General features: G+C 43.2%; 1 protein-coding gene across 1 annotated transcript in view; it reads right to left on the minus strand.

Moving 5' to 3' along the window:
* The window catches only part of LOC126471168 (dystrophin, isoforms A/C/F/G/H-like), an 881357-nt gene that overhangs the window by 237037 nt on the left and 622786 nt on the right, over nucleotides 1-21534 (minus strand). The window contains exons 5-6 of the mRNA XM_050099271.1: nucleotides 13827-13919; nucleotides 11146-11235 (exon numbers count right to left, since the gene is read on the minus strand). Coding sequence (XP_049955228.1) covers nucleotides 11146-11235; nucleotides 13827-13919 — 183 coding nt within the window. The remainder of the gene's footprint in view (nucleotides 1-11145; nucleotides 11236-13826; nucleotides 13920-21534) is intronic.

Here is a 21534-nt window from a genome sequence, read left to right on the forward strand (position 1 = left end):
ATTCAATATGAAACTTTCGATTTCACTTCATAACGGCCAACCGTCGAAATTGCAATATTGGGTTTTACACATAAATAATTCCACGTATCCTGCAATCTTTTAGTATGCCGCTGTCCGCTTTTGCGCTAGTATATGCGCAACATTAACAGTTGCTGCAGCGGTTAATAGATGGCATTGTGTATACCGCTTGGAGCACAACTTTTATGTGGACGCCAGAGTGTTGCCAGTACTGCGTAACGTTAGCGCGACTTATTACCCCGCCAATACGCTGTGTGCCGGTGGGCGGAGCTTACCTCCTCTATACCCTGCACCCCCCCCCCCCCCCCTCAGAATTAGCTCCTCTTAGTGAACAAGCAGTACATATATTGTGATATCAAGTTAAGAACAGTGAGAAAGGCGCACACAAGCATAGTAATGCACGTAGGCAGAAAGATCTCATTCTGGCACGAATACATGCAACTTGGATAGCGAATCAGCAGTCAGTAAAAGGGAGCAAGTGCCAACGAAACAGCGACTCCAATAACCGGAAGCTGAAGAACGTGGCTGGAGTGCAGTTTCGGCGCTTGCCGTGGGCACACTTCCGTGTTACTTTCTTGAATGGATATAGACAGGTGCGGCAAACTGCCGAAGTGACAGCAGCCAGAGGCACGAGCTTAAAGCGGACAGACAAGGAGGCGTTGCGGAAGTGTTGGGCCATTGCTCCTGTGGCGCCACGACTTAGCAGTCGGTGGAGCGCTTCCGGAGGTGTGTGAGGACAGACTCTCAGAACACACCGTACAACCTCATAATTCGTTAAGGCTTTGCACTTAACTGTTAGCCACGCTTTCTGTTAAGGGGCTCCGGAAAGGCTCAAAATCATGAAAAGCTCAATTTTTACTTTTTTGCGTTTTCTGAATCTGCAGACTATTACCTTTTAATAGATATATAATTTATTCAATTCCGAAGACTGCAACTATTTTTAAATTTTTTTTGAAATGTGTTCTACATGGGCGTGACCCACTGTGGCGCTGTTAAACTGCTGTCAAATGGTATTATTAACGTCCATGTTCATCAGGTACATTTTAGTGATGTGAGATAAAGTATGTGTTGCGGCTAACCTGTGATGGTTCAATATATATCGCTGGTGTGATTGTCGATTGTTTCATGTTTATTTACTCTGTCGTTATCTCGAAAATATTCGTAATTAATTCTGTTTCTTGAGTCTCTGTTTTGTTGAAGTATAATAATGAGTAAAAGTAAAGTTATTAGAAATCCTCTGAAGGCTTTTAAGAAAAGGAGAAATGTTGGAAAGCCAAAGGTATGTGTTATTACTGTAAACAATAAAGACGATAACCAAGTGAGTGAACCTAACCTCTCAAGTACACCTGCCCATAGCAGTCAAAGTGGGAAAGAAAATACTTCACAGAAGAAGCTTGGTTCAATGAGTGAAAACTATGAATGTTTTATGGGCGAATCGGATGTGAATGAAATATTTGATATGTCGGTTCTCAAAGGAATTTTTTCAAACTGTGTAAGATGTATTCATTGTAGTGAAGTTGGTCTGGAACTCTCCATAATAAAGCACGTAGGACTTGCTAGTGAAATACAACTGAAATGTGATAAGTGTTCATACATGACCACCTTTTGGAACAGAGTTGCAGTAACTGCAACTGAAGAAAATGGTAGCAAAATCTACGAACACAACAACGAGCGATGCTTGCTTTAGACAAGGAACGCCTTCGGGCTGCAGACAGGGCTGTAAAGAGTCTAGAAATACAAGCAAGAGTAAACAGGAGGAGGAACAAGAGGAAGCTGGAGGAGGAGTTTGCAGAGGATGAAGATAATCCATCCTATGGACCTGGAATGCACTAAAAAGTTAATCCAATCTTTGTCGCTCGATTCCCAAAACTTTTATTTTCTCATAGTAATTACATGTTTTCTAAGGATCTTCCAAACATATTTGTTTCAAACTTTCAGTAAATGTTACACAGTATCTTCTGCATAATTTAACACAGCCTTTTTCCAAAAAACTGTATATTTTTGAATATATAAATAAAAAGTTGCAAAAAAATGTTGTGAATTTTCATTACAATTGAAAAAAATCATCTTTAATAACTGAACTAAAATTTTGTAAAATCCTTGTGTTAAGTTGTAGCCCATATTCCAATAAATAATCTGTAAAAAGTTCAACTTCCTACCTCAAATACTTTGTGAGGAAAGATGTAATTTATAAGCGTTATTTTAACATTGCAAGTATAGGGCGTTCCGGAGCCCCTTCACTTGTTACTATAACTATGCCGGCCTCATAAGTCGTGCTTTCTAATCCGGACTTCTCTCATCCCACGTATCGGAGCATCGTGCCCTTCCATTGCCAAAAATGTGTATTTCAGCGTGTGTGTGCACATCGTCCGTGGACGTTGCTGTGTTGTCTTATGGCGGTAGCTGCCGTTATATCACAAGTAACACAATCTAAAATACCTCACAAAACTGTGAAACTCTTATTATTCTGATATTGTTGGAAGGAGGAAGGAACATTGGGTTTAACGTCCCGTCGACGTCGAGGTAATTAAAGACGGAGCACAAGCTAGGATTGTGTCAGCGATGAGGAAGGAAATCGGCCGTGCCCTTTCAAAGCAACCATCCCAGCATTTGTCTGGAGCGATTTAGGGAAATCACGGAATCTGGACGGCCGGGCGCACGTTTGAACCGTCGTCCTCCCGAATGAGAGTCCAGTGTGCTAACCACTATGCCACCTGTGTTCTGTAGGTTCTTAGCATCGAGTCAATATTAACGTAAGGGCCATAAATAGTAAACACCTGGGCTTAAACTTTGCTGCGCCAGTAACTACAGTAACAACACTCTGATATCGCAGCTACACTATCGCAAAATGGCTCTGAGCACTATGCGACTTAACTTCTGAGGTCATCAGTCGCCTAGAACTTAGAACTAATTAAACTTAACTAACCTAAGGACATCACACACATCCATGGCCGAGGCAGGATTCGAACCTGCGACCGTAGCGGTCGCTCGGTTCCAGACTGTAGCGCCTAGAACCGCACGGCCACTCCGGCCGGCCACACTATCGCAAACTACTTTGCGGAAAGCACCAATAGTTTTAGTAATAATAAATAAACAAATATATTTTTCCACATATTAGCTCTCCTTTCCTACAAGTACCTAATAAGTGTACCCGCATCTCGTGGTCGTGCGGTAGCGTTCTCGCTTCCCACGCCGGGGTTCCCGGGTTCGATTCCCGGCGGGGTCAGGGATTTTCTCTGCCTCGTGATGGCTGGGTGTTGTGTGATGTCCTTAGGTTAGTTAGGTTTAAGTAGTTCTAAGTTCTAGGGGACTGATGACCATGGATGTTAAGTCCCATAGTGCTCAGAGCCATTTGAACCATTTTTGAACCTAATAAGTGCCTTGTGGTTTTCCTCATCTGAAGTCAGTTCTCGCATCACGTTTACGGCAAATGACAGGTGAACTCCTCAGTATTTTCGAAAAGCAGAGCAATGTACACTACACGTCTCTTTTATGTGAAATGCGCATTCCAGCAGGGCCAAAGAACCGACTTGGTACTGAAAAAAATATAAATCACACTTCTGTCAAACCGGACCTTCGTGGTGGTTTACAATTATGTGTTGTACCACAATGCAGAAAGGATGTTCTTTTTTCTTTCACAAGAAAGCTACGGAGGATAGGCTACGTGGCCTTCGGAAGAAGCAGGAGTGAGGACTAGCTGGGAGTGGGGCAGCCGCGGCCGTGCCTCGGTCGCGAGCCGTAGCAGTCGGCCTGGGTGCACACTTCCCCCACTGCCACTGCCACGCCACGCTGCCCGAGTCGCAGGAGGGGGAGATGGGCCAAGAGGGGAGAAACTGCGAACGCACCGTATTTATATGGCAATGCAGTCGCACTGCATACAACTCGGTTTCATATTACTTTACACATTTCTCAACAACTCAGACCACAAAACGAAACAAACTTTTAGTATTATTTAATTAATAATGAATTAAGGATAGGTCCGACTTATTCAGGTACACAAATTATTATTTTGCTTCGACACCCACACATGTTTCATCACAGTTGTGCCAGCCTCAGTGAGTTTTTTCTTTTCTTTTTCTGAAATACATATCTGCAGGCTATGTTTAAGCCGCGCGGTCTAGGGCGCCTTGCCACGGTTCGCGCGAATCTCCCCGCCGGATGTTCGAGTCCTCCCTCGGGCGTGTGTGTGTGTGTGTGTGTGTGTGTGTGTGTGTGTGTGTGTGTGTGTGTGTGTGTGTGTGTGTTTGTCCTTAGCGTAAGTCAGATTAAGTAGTGTGTAAGCCCAGCGACCGATGACCATAGCAGTTTGGTCCCATAGTAACTTAACCACACATTTCCAAAATTTTGCTATGTTTAAGTTAGGAAATATGGTTACATTGGATTTTGTTGTTATTTAAATTACAAATGCAGTTTTCCATTTATTTTGCACTGTGTGCGTTCTGTGGCTGCCAACCGAAATCAGCCATGTGTCTAAGTACACCATGTCATCTGCAAATATGAGGGATGTTAGGATATCGTCTACGTCGCACTTTTGTTTACAATATAATCTTTAAAATGTATTATAACATAAAAATCGTGTTATATGCCCGTTTTTGGCCTTAACATTGTAGTATTTGGCTTGTCCCGAGCTGTAAAAGATTTGGTCGGCCGCAGTGGCCGAGCAGTTCTAGGCGCTTCAGTCCGGAACCGCGCGACTGCTACGGTCGCAGGTTCGAATCCTGCCTCGGGCATCGATGTGTGTGATGTCCTTAGGTTAGTTATGTTTAAGTAGTTCTAAGTTCTAGGGGACTGATGACCTCAGATGTTAAGTCTCATAGTGCTCAGAGCCATTTGAACGATTTTTTGTAAAAGATTTGTTTTTGTGTACAAAATGTGTTTTTGTGTAGCTCTACTGACTTGTGGACATAGGTAAAAATTTTTTGAAGCTTAGGTATGGCAATCCGTGGTCCTCCAATGTCGCATTCCTTGACTTCAGGAAGGCATTCGACACTGTCTCGCACTGTCGGTTAGTCAAAAAAATGCGAGCTTATTGAGTATCGAAACAGATTTGTGGCTATATTCAAGGCTTGCTTGCAGAATACTTCGCTCTTAATGGAACAAAAACGACAGATGAAAAGGTAATTTCGGGGTTACCCAAGGAAGTGTGATAGGACCGTCACTGTTTACAATGTATGTGTGCTGTGGCTGCCAACCGAAATCAGCCATATGTCTAAGTTAGTACACCATGTCATCTGCGAATATGAGGGATGTTAGGATATCATCTACGTCGCACTTTTGTTTACAATATAATCTTTAAAATGTATTATAACGTAAAAATCGTGTTATATGCCCGTTTCCGGCCTTAGCATTGTAGTATTTGGCTTGTCCTGAGCTGTAAAAGATTTGATTTTGAGTACAAAGTGTGTTTTTGTGTAGCTCTACTGACCTGTGGACATAGGCAAAAATTTTGTGAAGCTTAGGTATGGCGATCCGTGTCCCTCGAATATCGCATTCCTTGACTTCAGGAAGGCATTTGGCACTGTCCCGCACTGTCGGTTAGTCAAAAAAATACGAGCTTACTGAGCATCGAAACAGATTTGTGGCAGTATTCAAGGCTTGCTTGCAGAATACGTCGCTCTTAGTGGAACAAAAACGACAGATGAAAAGGTATAAATGATCTAATAGAATGTGTCGGAATCTGTAAGACTGTTCGCAGATGATGCGGTTGTCTCTAAGAAAGTAACAACACTAGAAGACAGAATCGATTTGCAGAATGACCTGCAGAGGATTGATGAATGGTGCAGCGACTGGCAGCTCACCCTGAAAGTAAATAAGTGTAGCATGTTGCACATAAATAGGAACAGAAATCCACTACTGTGCAACAACACTATTGATGACAAACTGCTGGAGACAGCGTCTGTAAAATATCTAGGAACGATCGCAAGTGGAAACAAAACAAATAGTAGGAAAAAGCAGATGCCAGACAGATTCATACGAAGAATCTTAAGGAAATGTAACACATCTACGAAGGAACTGCCTTATAAGGCGGTTGTTCAACCCATTCTTGGGTGCGAGAAGGTACCCAAAAAAACCGAAATTATTTTTTAAAAGCTATAAATTTTCTAATTGTTTACAAAACAACCTTATCTCCTTCAAAGTACTCTACATTACAACTAATACATTTGTCCCACCGGTGATTCCACTGCTCGAACCATTTTCTGTAGTCATGTTCAGACATGCCTCACAGTTCCTACTTCGTTTTTTTTCTCGACTTCTTCAGTGTTGTCAAATTGGTGTCCTTTAATGCCCCTTTTCATAAGTACATAGGCCTGTTTATTTCTACAACGGTTTACATCAGTTTGCAGATTGAACATTTAGCTATTTTTCGAAATAATCACCATTTCTGTCGATGCATTTTTGTAGACGCAGTGGCAGTTTTTGTATGCCCATGTCATACCAGCTCGCCGCCATGCTGCCACAGCGTCTACAAAAATGCATCGTCAGAAATAGTGATTATGTCAAAAAATAGCTAAACGTTCAAGCTGTAAACTGATGTAAACCATTGTAGAAATAAATAGGTCTATGTACTTATAAAAAAAAGGAGACTTTACTTTTGGGATTACCCTCGTATATATTGACTGCACCTCGCCACGAATACACTACTACTATTACTACTACTACTACTACTACTACTACTACTACTGCTATTCGTTTCCGAATAGATACGATACATCGTAAGGATATATGTGTTTGGTGAAAGATGAGGAAGACAAAAAGAAAAGAAAATGAATATTCCTACGCAGTATGAGCTAACGTGCAGTCTGCAGCCTTAGCCATTTGTGCTTAGGCCGCCGCTAAGCGACTGGCGTTCTCGTATTGTATCCAATAAGTATTGAATCTCTATTTCTCGAAAACGCTTGAAACTCATACCGCACTGTAACAACATGCGTTAAATCTACATATTTACTTCAACTGTGCCAAAGATCAACCAAATTAGTGACTCGTTGGGTGTATGCTTCCCTTTTAAGTCCGAGGCACAGTTTTAGCTTCTTTAGTCTTAAAGCTTCGTTTGACATTCGCTTAAACTGTAAGCTATACTGAGTTTACTGTACAACGGGTACAAGACAGTGATACAAGCGAAATTATTCATCCCTGTGTGCCGGTAAGAGGAGATTGGCGTGCGCAACAGCTGGTGCAGTGAGAATAGGGTGCTGCACGGCAGACGCAGCGTCGCCCCAGCATAAAACACTGGGACCGGTTCTGTCCCCAGCAACTGTCAAGTCTGATTGAGTGCACCGTCCCCGCCATGTTAAGGCAGAAAAAAGAGAGAGACGCGCTTGTCCGCTGCCTCTTGGTACTGTACGAGACTTGTGCAGAAAACTAGTTAAACAGCTTCGGCGATGTCCAAGTGCTCAGATCTTTTATTGCGCTTCTGCAAAACTTGGCTATCGTGATCGATTCTATTCATCTCCTACTCTGTCCCTCCTCGCAAGACAATAGCAGCACGTAGGCAGCGGAAATACCTGAAAGGTCGGGTCGGCAGGCGCTAGCCGCCCTGGGAGCCGAACTCGCAGGAACTTACCCCATCACATCACAAGATGGCAGACTTCTATGTACAAAAGCAGTCCTACGAGACGACACGCACTGGCACTCTTACGATCTATTTTAAGTCTGTGGTATCATCAATTGCGCACTCGGTAAGACTGTGGTTCAAGTCCCCATTCACCCATTCCGGTTTAGATTTTCTGCGTTTTCCCTGGATGACTTTAGGCGAATGCCAGAGTGGTTATTTTAACACCATATCCACATATACACCACTGGCCATTAAAATTGCTACACCAAGAAGAAATGCAGATGATAAACGGGTATTCATTGGACAAATATATTATACTAGGACTGACATGTGATTATATTTTCACACAATTTGGCTACATAGATCCTGAGAAATCAGTACCCAGAACAACCACCTCTGGACGTATTAACGGCCTTGATACGCCTGGGCATTGACTCAAACAGAACTTAGATGGCGTGTACAGGTACACCTGCCCATGCAGTTTCAACACGATACCACAGTTCATCAAGTGTAGTGACTGGCGTATTGTGACGAGCCAGTTGCTCGGCCACCATTGAGCAGACGTTTTCAATTGATGAGAGATCTGGAGAATGTGCTGGCCAGAGCAGCAGTCGAACATTTTCTGTATCCTGCTGAAATGTAGGATTTCGCAGGGATCGAATGAAGGGTAGAGCCACGGGTCGTAACACATCTGAACTGTAACGTCCTCTGTTCAAAGTGCCGTCAATGCGAACAAGAGGTGACCGAGACGTGTAACCAATGGCACCCCATACCATCACGCCGGGTGATACGCCAGTATGGCGATGACGAATACACGCTTCCAAAGTGGGTTCACCGCGATGTCGCCAAACACGGACACGACCATCATGATGCTGTAAACAGAACCTGGATTCATCCGAAAAAATGACGTTTTGCCATTCGTGCACCGAGGTTCGTCGTTGAGTACACCATCGCAGGCGCTCCTGTCTGTGATGCAGCGTCAAGGGTAACCGCAGCCATTGTCTCCGAGCTGATAGTCCACGCTGCTGCAAACGTCGTCGAAATTTTCGTGCTGATGGTTGTTGTCTTACAAACGTCCTCGTCTACTGACTCGGGGATCGAGACGTGGCTGCACGATCCGTTACAGCCATGCGGACAGATGCCTGTCATCTCGACTGCTAGTGATACGAGACCGGTGGGATGCAGCACGGCGTTACGCATTATCCTCCGGAACCCACTGATTTCATATTCTGCTACCAGTCATTGGATCTCGACCAACGCGAGCAGTAATGTCGCGATACGATAAACCGCAATCGCGATAGGCTACAATCCGACCTTTATCAAAGTCGGAAACGTGATGGTACGCATTTCTCCTCCTTACGCGAGGCATCACAACAACGTTTCACCAGGCAACGCCGGTCAACCGCTGTTTGTGTATGAGAAATCGGTTGGAAAGCTTCCTCATGTCAGCACGTTGTAGGTGTCACCACCGGCGCCAACCTTGCGTGAATGCTCTGAAAAGCTAATCATTTGCATATCACAGCATATTCTTCCTGTCGGTTAAATTTCGCGTCTGTAGCACATCTTCGTGGTGTAGCAATTTTAATGGCCAGTAGTGCATGTACATACCCCGCAAGACGCCGTACAAGACGTGGCGAAGGACACCTTGTGCCACTGCCAGTATTCCACTCACAAATAGAGAGAGGGAAAAATGACTATCTATATGCCTCCGTATGAGCCCTAATTTCTCCTATCTTATCGTCGTGTTCCTAGCGCGAAATGTAAATATATGTCGACGGCAGTAGGATCGTTCTGCAGTCAGCTTCAAATGCCTAAATTTTCTCAACAATATTCCTCGAAAAGAACCTCGCCTTTCCTCCAGGGATTCCCATTTGAGTTCCCGAACATCTCCTTAACACTTTAGTTTTGTTCGAACCTACAGGTAACAAATCTAGAAGCTCGCCTCTCAGTTGCTTCGATGGCTTCCTTTAGTCTGACCCGGTGTAGATCCCAAACACTAGAGCAGAACTCAAGAATAGGACGCACTAGCGTCCTGTATGCTGTCCCTTTACAGATGACCCACACTTTCCCAAAATTCTCCCGATAAACTGAAGCCTTCCCTAACAAAGTCCTTACATGCTCCTTCCATTTCATATCGCTTTGCAACGTTGTACCCAGATATTTGAACAACGTGACTGTGTCTAGCAGGACATTACTAATTATTTATCCGAACATCGTGGGATTGTTTTTCCTATTCATATGCATTAACTTACATTTTTCCAGATTTAGGACTAGCTGTCATTCATTACACCGACTAGAAATTTTGTCTAACTCATATCGTCCTACATTCACTCAACTTCGACACCTATCCCTACACTACAGTATCATCAGTAAACAACCGCAGATTGCTGCCCACCTTATCCGCCAGATCATTTATTTTACAGAAAATAACAGCAATCCTAGTGCACTTCCGTGGGGCACTTCTGACGATACCCTTGTCTCTGATGAACACTCGTCGTCGAGGAAAACATACCGGCTTCTATGATTTCAGAAGTCTTCGAGACACTCACGTATGTCAAAAAATGGTTCAAATGGCTCTGAGCACTATGGGACTTAACATCTGAGGTCATGAGTCCCCTAGAACTTAGAACTACTTAAACCTAACTAACCTAAGGACATCACACACGTATCTGTCAACTTATTCCATGTGCTCGTACCTTCGTTGACGTCTGCAATGAGGCACCGCGTCAAATGTTTTCCGAAAATCTGGAGATATGGAATCGGAGATATGGAATCTGCCCGTTGTCCATCATCCATAGTTCGCAGTATATCGTGGAAGAAAAGGACAAGCTGAGTTTCGCATGAGCGATACTTTCTAAAACCGCGCTGATTCGTGGACGTAAGTTCCTCAGTCTTAAGAACATTTATTATATCCGAACTGAGAATATGTTCAAGGATTGTGCATCAAACAGGTGTTAGGTATATTGGTCTGTAACATTGTGGATTTGCTTCCCCCATCTCAGATCGCAATAAAAAAAAGTGGGAGAGAGAGAGAGAGAGGCTATTAATGTGGTAGGTTTGAAGAGGGATGACATAGCTACCGAAAAGAACCATCGAAGGAAGTAAAAGTAACAGAGGTGGAGCTGACAAAGACGTCTGGATGTATACCTTTCATTACGTGACCGTGCTATCCACGACATGAACACTTGGCACACTTGAAAATGACTCGTAATTGAGACGAAACCACTTGTGTGAATAAATCATCATAGCTGGCCACTGAGATGACAGTTTTTTTGTTTAAAAAAAGTGATTGAAATTTTAGCAATGTAGTGGACGAATATAGCCTCTCTCGTTACTCAAAGTTGAACTTCAGCTCAATGATTCTTGTTAATATGAATTGGAGGTTCACGTGCTCTATTCGTATCAATGTGAAAGCACTGTGTCCGTTCTCTGGGATTTAAAACTCGGAACTTAAAACTTCGGTGTGGCAAGTGATGAATTTATTAATAAAAATTCATAGCCTGTCACCTGAGATTAAGAAAACTGTTACAGTGGAAGTAACTGTGAAAATGAGGGTTAAGTAATGCGAAGCTTACTTTCGTGTTTTGTCGGCACCAGGCGAGTAGCGTCTTCTCCAGGTTAGTCTGCTGCAGATCGGACATGAGATCCTTCAGATGGTAGTGGACCTGTAACAGAACCACAAAACTGACTTGTTTCACTACACATAGACACCCTTGAATTGAAAAAAAGTAGTTAGACATGCCAAACTGCTTCTGTTCTTATTGGAATAACTTTTATTTCGTTGGTTCCTGCCCGTATGGTTCACGCCATTGTTTGTACTGTATATAATTAGCACGTGTTCACGTAACATACCTCAAGGACACAATAACTTTTCTGTGAGCACTGAAGTTAAAATCACACATCCTACGAAACAAACGTAACTAAAAGAAGAGTCATTTTCCTATTAACACAGGGATATATGACACGTTATAAAGAAGGTTGGAGGCGTTGTTAAACTCATAAATCACTGAATAAATACTAGCAGGGCAAAAGATAAGAAGAATTCTCTAAGAGGAAATGCTCCAAATGTTCCCATACCTGAGTTCCCGTTGCAGCTTAACATTCTACGTCATAGAAGAATAAGCAAAACAAATACAGGGTGTTACAAAAAGGTACGGCCAAACTTTCAGGAAACATTCCTCACATACAAAGAAAGAAAAGATGTTATGTGGACATGTGTCCGGAAACGCTTACTTTCCATGTTAGAGCTCATTTTATTACGCCTCTTCAAATCACATTAATCATCGAATGGAAACACACAGCAACAGAACGTACCAGCGTGACTTCAAACACTTTGTTACAGAAAGTTTTCAAAATGTCCTTCGTTAGCGAGGATACATGCATCCACCCTCCGTCGCATGGAATCCCTGATGCGCTGATGCAGTCCTGGAGAATGGCGTATTGTATCACAGCCGTCCACAATACGAGAACGAAGAGTCTCTACATTTGGTACCGGGGTTGCGTAGACAAGAGCTTTCAAATGCCCCCATAAATGAAAGTCAAGAGGGTTGAGGTCAGGAGAGCGTGGAGGCCATGGAATTGGTCCGCCTCTACCAATCCATCGGTCACCGAATCTGTTGTTGAGAAGCGTACGAACACTTCGACTGAAATGTGCAGGAGCTCCATCGTGCATGAACCACATGTTGTGTCGTACTTGTAAAGGCACATGTTCTAGCAGCACAGGTAGAGTATCCCGTATGAAATCATAATAACGTGCTCCATTGAGCGTAGGTGGAAGAACATACTGACGAAACTAAAATGAGCTCTAACATGGAAATTAAGCGTTTCAGGACGCATGTCCACATAACATATTTTCTTTCTTTGTGTGTGATGAATGTTTCCTGAAAGTTTGGCCGTACCTTTTTGTAACAGCCTGTATAATGAGAGCAGCTTAGGTAGTCTGGAACTGTGGACCTTGAGTCAGCGGAAACGTATCTAACTGTCAACACCTGTAGTTGTCAGTTACATAGCTAATACTTAACAAATATGAAATAATCTAAAAAATGCGCACGATGACAGAAGGAACAGACACCATAGACATATAAATTAAGGCGAGGATGGCCAGTGGAGATGCACACCAGGCTCGGTGAAATGCCGCGAGTAAATAGGATAATGGGTAAGGCGCATTACACTAATAGTGTGCGGATACGTTAAGAATTTAGTTCTGAAGGGAGACGTGTTAGGATAGTCCGTGTAGCTGTGCGGGTGGCACAGTGGTCAGCGCATCTGCCAAGTAAGCAGGAGATCTTGGTTCGAATCCCGGTCCGGGTAAATTTTCAACTTTCCCCACTGATTTAGATCAGTGCTCACCCACAGCCAATGTCTGTAATTCCTCTCTGTCTTATGACAGTATTTGATGTCTTTGTGATTCCTGTTGCACCTGAGAGGCTAATTTACAAGGTTCTCAAACAGATATGTGGCAAGCACACTTTTCTTTTTAATTTTTGGACTGTCTCAAAAAATTGGAGGTGTGCGATGCCATATGTTAGTGTAAGTCACTATACATGCTTAACAAATGGTGTTACTGTCACGTTTAAATAGAGAAAAAAGGCCTTCCGAGGAAAACAAAAAATTCTCAGTTTTAGAAAAGCTTCCGTGATTTTTCGGACAATTTAGTTTTCTTAAGGAGTGATCTTATATCTGAATTTATAATTTCTTGTAAGCAACTAAATTGAGACTACTAATTATTAACATTCCATTAAGCCAACATGAAACTAAGGTGCTAAAAACAACTGTAAAAAGTTAATTTGCAAATTAAAGAACTATTCTGTCTCCGATATCTATATTAATATATGTTTAATGTAATTAACCAGCTCTACAAATGTTCTATGGCTAAGAAAATAAAAATGTTAAAACTGTTGCCACGAAACTTACAATTTCTTGATAAAATCTCGTACATAAGTCAGTCAGACTTCTCAAACAACAAATTTAAACAAAAAGAGCTTCTTTTTCCAAAGCTAATAAACTTTTCAAGTGAGAATCACTGTTTTGGTATTTCGAAACTATCGATATTTTACCTCTGATATACCCTCAGCGTCAATAACACGTAAAAAATCTGTCGAAAAGCTAATACAAAACACTTCGAAAATGTTCCCATTGTGTTCTTCAGTAGTTGTAGAAAACACACACACACACACACACACACACACACACACACACAAACACACACACACACACACACACACACACACAATCTTAAAGTTCTACACTTATTTACCTGCCAATGAAGAATTATGCTCCATACTAGGCCGAGGGTCAACTTCGGGTTGCCATCCACAATGTCATTGTTGCTAATATTGACGAGTTTCACCTGAAAAATAAATATGAAAAATTATCACCGTAGATGTCAATACTGTATTCCTACTATTAAGGAGGAACTAGTAAGATATCCAGCAACAGGACTACATCTACATCTACATCTACATTGATACTCCGCAAGCCACCCAACGGTGTGTGGCGGAGGGCACTTTACGTGCCACTGTCATTACCTCCCTTTCCTGTCCCAGTCGCGTATGGTTCGCGGGAAGAACGACTGTCTGAAAGCCTCCGTGCGCGCTCTAATCTCTCTAATTTTACATTCGTGATCTCCTCGGGAAGTATAAGTAGGGGGAAGCAATATATTCGATACCTCATCCAGAAACGCACCCTCTGGAACCCTGCGAGCAAGCTGCACCGCGATGCAGAGCGCCTCTCTTGCAGAGTCTGCCACTTGAGTTTATTAAACATCTCCGTAACGCTATCACGGTTACCAAATAACCCGGTGACGAAACGCGCCGCTCTTCTTTGGATCTTCTCTATCTCCTCCGTCAACCCGACCTGGTACGGATCCCACACTGATGAGCAATACTCAAGTATAGGTCGAACGAGTGTTTTGTAAGCCACCTCCTTTGTTGATGGACTACATTTTCTAAGCACTCTCCCAATGAATCTCAACCTGGTACCCGCCTTACCAACAATTAATTTTATATGATCATTCCACTTCAAATCGTTCCGTACGCATACTCCCAGATATTTTACAGAAGTAACTGCTACCAGTGTTTGTTCCGCTATCATATAATCATACAATAAAGGACTAACGAGAGAGAAGAAACGAGATTTTTATTTTAATGTCCGGCCAGTCTCTGAGAAGAGAGCAAGCTCGAAATGGGCAAGACCTGAGGAGGAACGCAGTGGTGACCTAATTGGAGGAACCATCTCAGAATTCGCCTCACGTGATTCAGGTTACGGAAAACCTTAATCTGAATTGGTGGACGGGGATTGGAATCTCGTTGTTCCGTAACTACGTCACCTCACTCGGCCACGGCGTATAGCGGTATCTGTGTTAAGTTATGAAACTTCAGTTGAATACACATCTCCAGCTTGAAATTTAGATCCCGAACAACGAGACTACATACAATTTACTAAATAGGAATTTGGAACAAGGCTCGTCGCATGCTTCAAAAAATTTTAAAGTGCATTTGACGGATGGAGTAAACAGTGACAATAAATAATGCGGCCATCTCTTTTAATTTCGAATAAAATAATGTTTGTAATTAAAATAATGATGTACATACACGATCTATTGATTCTTAGTACATCTTACTATCACATTTCATTATTTCAGAAATGGTAGGTTTCTTTAACGCTACAAATTGTAATAAAATGATGAAAGTAGGAAGTTTGTAGCGATTTAATGCCGTAAAACAGAAGCCTATGGCGACTTTTAGGCCTTCGACCCGACACAGCTAACCCGTTTCTTGAGAAATTCACAATATTACTCTATCGAGAGTGGACCCTCCCGCCCCCCTCTCCCCACACCCCAGCGAACCATGTATCTCGCCGAGAAGGGGTAGGCTGCCTTCCTTTACGATACAGCTGCCCGTACCATAGGTTCAACCGCATTGGAGGGGTATCTGCGGAGAGGAAAGGAAAACTAGTGGTTTCTGAAGAGGGGTAACAGCCTTTTCAGTAGCTGTAGGGGCAAGAGTCTAAATGACTGTCTGATTTCGCCCTGTAATACTAACTAAAAGTGCCCTGGCTATGTTGGTACTGCGATCGGCTGAAAACAAGGGCAAACTACAGCCGATACTTTTCGCGAGGACTTGCAATTCTTCTGGTACGGTTAATGACGATGCCGTTCTCTTGGGCAACATATTCCGGAGATAAAATAGTCCCCCATTCGGATCTCCGTGCGGGGATCTGGTAGAAGGATTTTGTCGTCAGGAGAAACAAGACTGTCATTCTATTGGTTGGAGCGTGGGACGTTGGATCCCTTAACCGGGTAGGGCGGCTAGAGAATTTAAAAAGAGATATGGATAGGTTAAAGGTAGATATAGTTGGAACTAGTAAAGTGTGATGGCAGGGAGAACAGGACTTCTGATCAGGTGAGCACGGGGCTTTGAATAAGAAATACAAGTAATGCAGGCGTAGGTCCAATGATGAATGGCAAAACAGAAATGCGGGATAGCTACTATAAGTATTGTGAATGCATTATACCGGGCCGTTATAATTAAATTTTCCCTATTTAACACGTTGTAACACGGAAAGTAATTACCGTACGAGTAAAAAACTTGGTAGCATTAATGTCAAGGACATGGGGAAATGATATAATGCAGAATCATTTCGATTGAAACACTTTTAATGTACTGCTACGGTACATTATACTACAACAGGGGCTCAATATGGTGCCCATCAGAACGAAGCATGTCCGTAGGTATGCTGGCTACCTCTCTTGATATGTTGCGCTTCAGATCAGCACATGTGTGAGTGTTCCCCTGGTAAAACCTGTCCTTAAGGTAGCCGCACAACCAGAAATCACAGGGAGTGAGATCAGGTGATCGTGCCGACCAAGCATTTGGAAACGATCGCTTGATAATTCGACCGTTTTCAAATGTACTTCGGAGAAGCAGGTGAACTTCACGAGCGATGTGCGGTGGAGCCCCATCTAGATTGAAACTTGTTGAGTTCAATGCGTCTCTCTCCCTTAGGGCGGGTACGACATGCTGGCGAAACATATAGCAGTAACGCTGGCCAGTCACACTGCACGTCTTTGGTCCTCGAGCGCCAGCATGTTCAAAAAAGAATGGGCCAATGATGAACGTAGCCGTGAAGCCACACCACACGGTGACACGTTCACCATACAGAGGAAATCCATGCACAGTGACTGGAGGTGAGGATCGCCATACTCGGCAGTTCTGTATATTCACCTCACCCATCAGAGAAAAATGTGCTTCGTCTGTCCATTGGATGGTCCAGGGCCAGCCCTCGTCAACTTCAATCCTTGCGAGAAAGCGGAGAACGAAGTCAAAACGTCGATGTGCGTCCTGTGGTGCAAGCCGCTGTACGATATGGATCTTGTATGGATACCATTTGAGAGTGGTTCGAAGCACCTTCCGTACAGTGGACCACGGGATGTTCAACCGTCGTGACATTACGTGCGTACTGTCTGACTATCGGGAACTGCGCGCAGCGTTGTCTGACATAGCAACAGCGATTTCATCAACCACCTCTGTGCAACCGGTCATCGGCCTCTTCCCCAGTTCTCAAGTTGATTCGAACTTCATCATGCTCCGCCCAGCAGGTGGAGAAAGAGGACCCTTCCGTAATTCTTTCAGCGAGCTATATTCTCGGAATGCAGCTGCAGCATTACAGCTGTTTTGATAATAGTGCTTCACCAATAATACCCTGCTCGTTTTATCCGAACTCATGTTGACACGACAACAAGTGCATTGCGGCTGGTGAGGTGTTTGATACTATGAATCACGATGACTGATCACGGCACCTGGTGGCCATAGTTGGAATTGGACGGTGGCGCTATGACGCATGGAAATCATGCACCCCAAACTCTGGACATTAATGCTACCAAGTTTGGTACTCGTACGGGAGTTAGTTTACGTGTTATAACGTGTTAAATAGGGAAAGTTTAATTATCACCACCCGGTAGTTGCCAAGACACACATGAAGCCAACATCATCTACAATAGTACAAGTTTATATGCTAAGACGCTCCGCAGATGAGGAAGGTATTGAAAGAATATATGATCAGATGAAAGGAATTATTCGGGTAGCTAAGGGAACAAAAATTTAATTTGTGGCAAGGGACCGAAATTCCAGTTTAGGGAAGGGAAGAGAAGGAAAAATAACAGGAAAACCTGGATTGTGAAAAGGTAAGGATTTGGGGGACGGAGGAAGGAGTTGACTGGTAGAATTTTACAAAGAGCACAATTTAATAATTGCAGAAACTAGGTTGAAAAATCATATAAAAAGCTTGTGTACGTGGAACAGACATGGACACACTGGAAAATTTGAGACTTATTATACATGGTTTCAGAAGACGAGTGCCTGAAACCTATAAGATATACAGAAAATAGACTCATCTAAGTGAATAGGGCATCTCTCCTAGGCTTAACTCTAGTTACAGATGCTCAATATGGGCATCGTTTATGACACTGCACATGTCGATACGCGTGTGTAGTTCAATGAAGTCAGTGACACGAACTGGCCGGGAGCAGTGACGGCGGCCCGCTTTTCAAATCTGTTGATTAGATTGTCTGTCTGGAAGCGTGAACTAATTCGATGCTACAGTACGTAGAGGACGGTTTGTCTACATGTTCTGACACGCCCTTCCCCTTTTGGACTCATGCTCGGCGCGTATTACGAATCGAAACTTGTGAATCTGCTCTGTCCACTAATACGCCCAATTTTTCTGTAGGTCTTGCAGTTATCGTACAGAAATACTGTATACTGGAAAGAAACAAATTTCGAAACCAGATTTTGAGCTGCAAAACGTCTTTTAGAGTAAATGTAGGCTCTGACCACAATTTATTGGTTGTGAACTGCAAATTAAAACTAAAGAAGCTGCAGAAAAGTAGGAAATTAAGGTAATCAGACCTGGATAAACTGAAAGAACTACTGATTTGAGTGTGCGGACTGAAGGGCACAGCAATGATGAGTCTGCAGCGTGACAGGTGGCGCACTATGTATGACAACACACAGCGAGTGCTGCTCGGCATGTGATTAGAAATAGATTTAACGCTATATCCTTGTCACCATCTCCAGAAGTCCCGGACAACATTTTCGTAACGTCACAGGCTATCCAAAAGCATCGAACATACAAGCCAATAACAAAACTTAAGATATAAAAAAGAAAGTTTGAGCATTCCAATTTTAGTGACACGAATAAAAATGTGCCTGAGAGATTTGTGCATTATTTAATCGGTCGCAGACCTCACGAAGTGGAAAAAAATTAATTAATGATAGATGATTTTTCCATTTCTTTCTATGCGGATAGTTTGGTCTCATCATTTCTTGACTTCGATGCCAAGAAACAGTCTTCTAATATGACTGTACTCGGAAAGAGGGCACTGTCTCGATTAATACACGGAGCATGTAAGACAGACGCGTAGGTGTGATAATGCCGTGACTTTTTTAATTCGTTGTCCTCACTCAATCACTAGTCATGTTTGTTGGGCGCTCAAGTTTAAATTACAGGTTTCACACACGGAAAAAAACGGTTACTTCCTTTGGCAACTGTTCATTAGGGTAATTCAATCAATTTTCCACAACTTTGGCGGAGGTAAGATGAGAAAACGAGAGAAAGAATAACAAGGAGAAAAAAGAAGTAAAGGAGATCGAAATATAAAGAAACTGTGAAGAAGTAGAGAAAAATGATGCAGGTAGTCAACGTCATAAGCAATCCGCTAGGAGTTTCAGGGTGGTGCGTAGTTCTGTATCCCAACTTTGTTTCTATTCTCAAAAGACTCATTTCGATTCTTCCAGAGGTATACGTTTTTCTAAAGAACAAACTGAATGTAAACAGATTGTCTTCTACGTCGCTACAACGTTTAGTAAGAATGTAATGTGTGGAAAAGTACAGGTCACTGTTTCCGCAGGCGAAACACAGTCGTTACGAATAAGTACTCGTTGTTTCCATGGTCACTACGCGATTCTACTCAGTCAGTAACGTGCCGCTGTAAATAATCACTTCCACTGTTCTATACGAGTGCGCGAACAGAATCTACTGACTCTTGATAGTCTCCTCGGGTTTGCTTCCGGATCCTAAAATCAAGAATTATTGTGCCGGGAAAGCCTACGAAGACACGCAGTCTCTCTCTTTAATGTCTTATTCTTCACATTTAACTTCCCAATAGTGTAGTAGGTATCAACGTCAGAATGTGGTACGCAATTCAGATATGCTTCAGTGGATATAGTAGCAGGAATGGCATACGGAAAGAACATTATGGTTTAACGTACCGTCGATAAAAATATTTTTAGAAATTTAGCACAAACTCGTACTCGACAAGGATGGTGTGGGAAACTGGCTGCTCTTTTTTACAGGGTGACAATTATTGACCTATATGAAAAAACGTAAATTAGTTACAAACTACGGCGTGCACACATTTTATTCAACATGTAAACGTCACTACAGATATTCGGATTTAGGTTATGACATGTTCGATATACCTGTCACTCTTCGCGATGTTGTGGCGCAGACGAATAGCGGAATTCTGCATGACTCGCTGAAGTGTCGGCTGTCGATGACCTCCTGAATGGCTGTTTTCAGCTAAGCAATAACTTTGGGATTATTGCTGTACACCTTGTCTTTATTATAGCCCCACAAAGAGGAGTCGCATGTGTTGAGATCCGGAGAATATGGCGGCCAATTTAGACCCATGCCAGTGTCCTCTGTGTAACCCAGAGCCAGAATGCGATTCCCAAAGTGCTCCTCCAGAACACCAAACACTCTCCTGCTTCGATGGGGTCGAGCTCCGTCTTGCATGAACCACATCTTGTCGAAATCAGGGTCACTTTGGATAATGGGGATGAAGTCATTATCTAAAACCTTCACTTATTGTTCGGTAGTCACCGTGCCATGAAGGAATATCGCACTGATTGCTCCGTGACTCGAGATCGCGTACCTCACAGTTACCCGTTGAGGGCGAAAAGACTTCTTGATCACGAAATGCGGATTCTCCGTCCCTCAGATGTGCCAGTTTTGCTTATTGACGAACTCATCCAAATGAAGGTGGGCTTCGTTGCTAAACCAAACCATATTCACATCAAAGTCCTGTTCGTCAATTCTGTGGAAATTAGCGTTGGAGAAAAACAACCTCTGTTCCATGGCCCTGGGGCTTAATGGCTGATAGGTTTGAATTTTGTATGGAATAGATGCAGGTCTTCAACAATAATTTATCGTAGTGTCACCCGGTTGATTCCCACCTGTTGTGCTGCCCTTCTATCGATTTAGTGGGCGTGGTTTGAAACACAGCGCGTGTCTTCTCGGTATTTTCAGGCGTTTTCACCCTTTTAGTGCAACCGACATTGCCAACACTGTCATCACGAACGCTGCCGGTTCTCTCAAACCTGCGAATCAAATTCTTGATTGTGAGCACAATTGGGCTGATTGTCTTCAGCTTGAACTCGGTCGCAAACTTCCTTTGAGGCGCAGTTGTGCTGTCGTTGCTCTCATAGCAAGCTTTCACAAGCGCTATACGCTCAGACATATTCACGCGCAAATGGCCGACAACAACAAGGCGCGTCAGCGCATACTGATACCCATCACGTCCCGCGGCCAACTGTGCTGTTTGAACGTACTAACGCAAACCGTTGAGAAGTTGTGACGATTTTATTTCATATAGTTCAATAATTGTACCTTGTATAAAGGTATGGGACCGATAACCTCGCTGTTTGGTGTCCTCAGCCAAATCAACCAACCAACCATTTATAAAGGCATCTCGATATGCACCTTAAGTGATTTGGGGAGCTACAGAAAACCTAACTGGATGGCTCGCCAGGGATCTGAACAGCCCCGTAACCCCCCCCCCCCCCCCCCGTCCAAAATGACCGAGTCCAGTGCCTTAGTCACTGCGCCACCTCGCTCGGTTCGTAATCACTGCTACACACGGAGGAAGGCTTGGTGTCCCATCTTCCCTCGCGACTATGGTTTTT

Source organism: Schistocerca serialis, chromosome 3 (genome assembly GCF_023864345.2).
Source record: "Schistocerca serialis cubense isolate TAMUIC-IGC-003099 chromosome 3, iqSchSeri2.2, whole genome shotgun sequence".
Lineage (NCBI taxonomy): Eukaryota > Metazoa > Arthropoda > Insecta > Orthoptera > Acrididae > Schistocerca > Schistocerca serialis.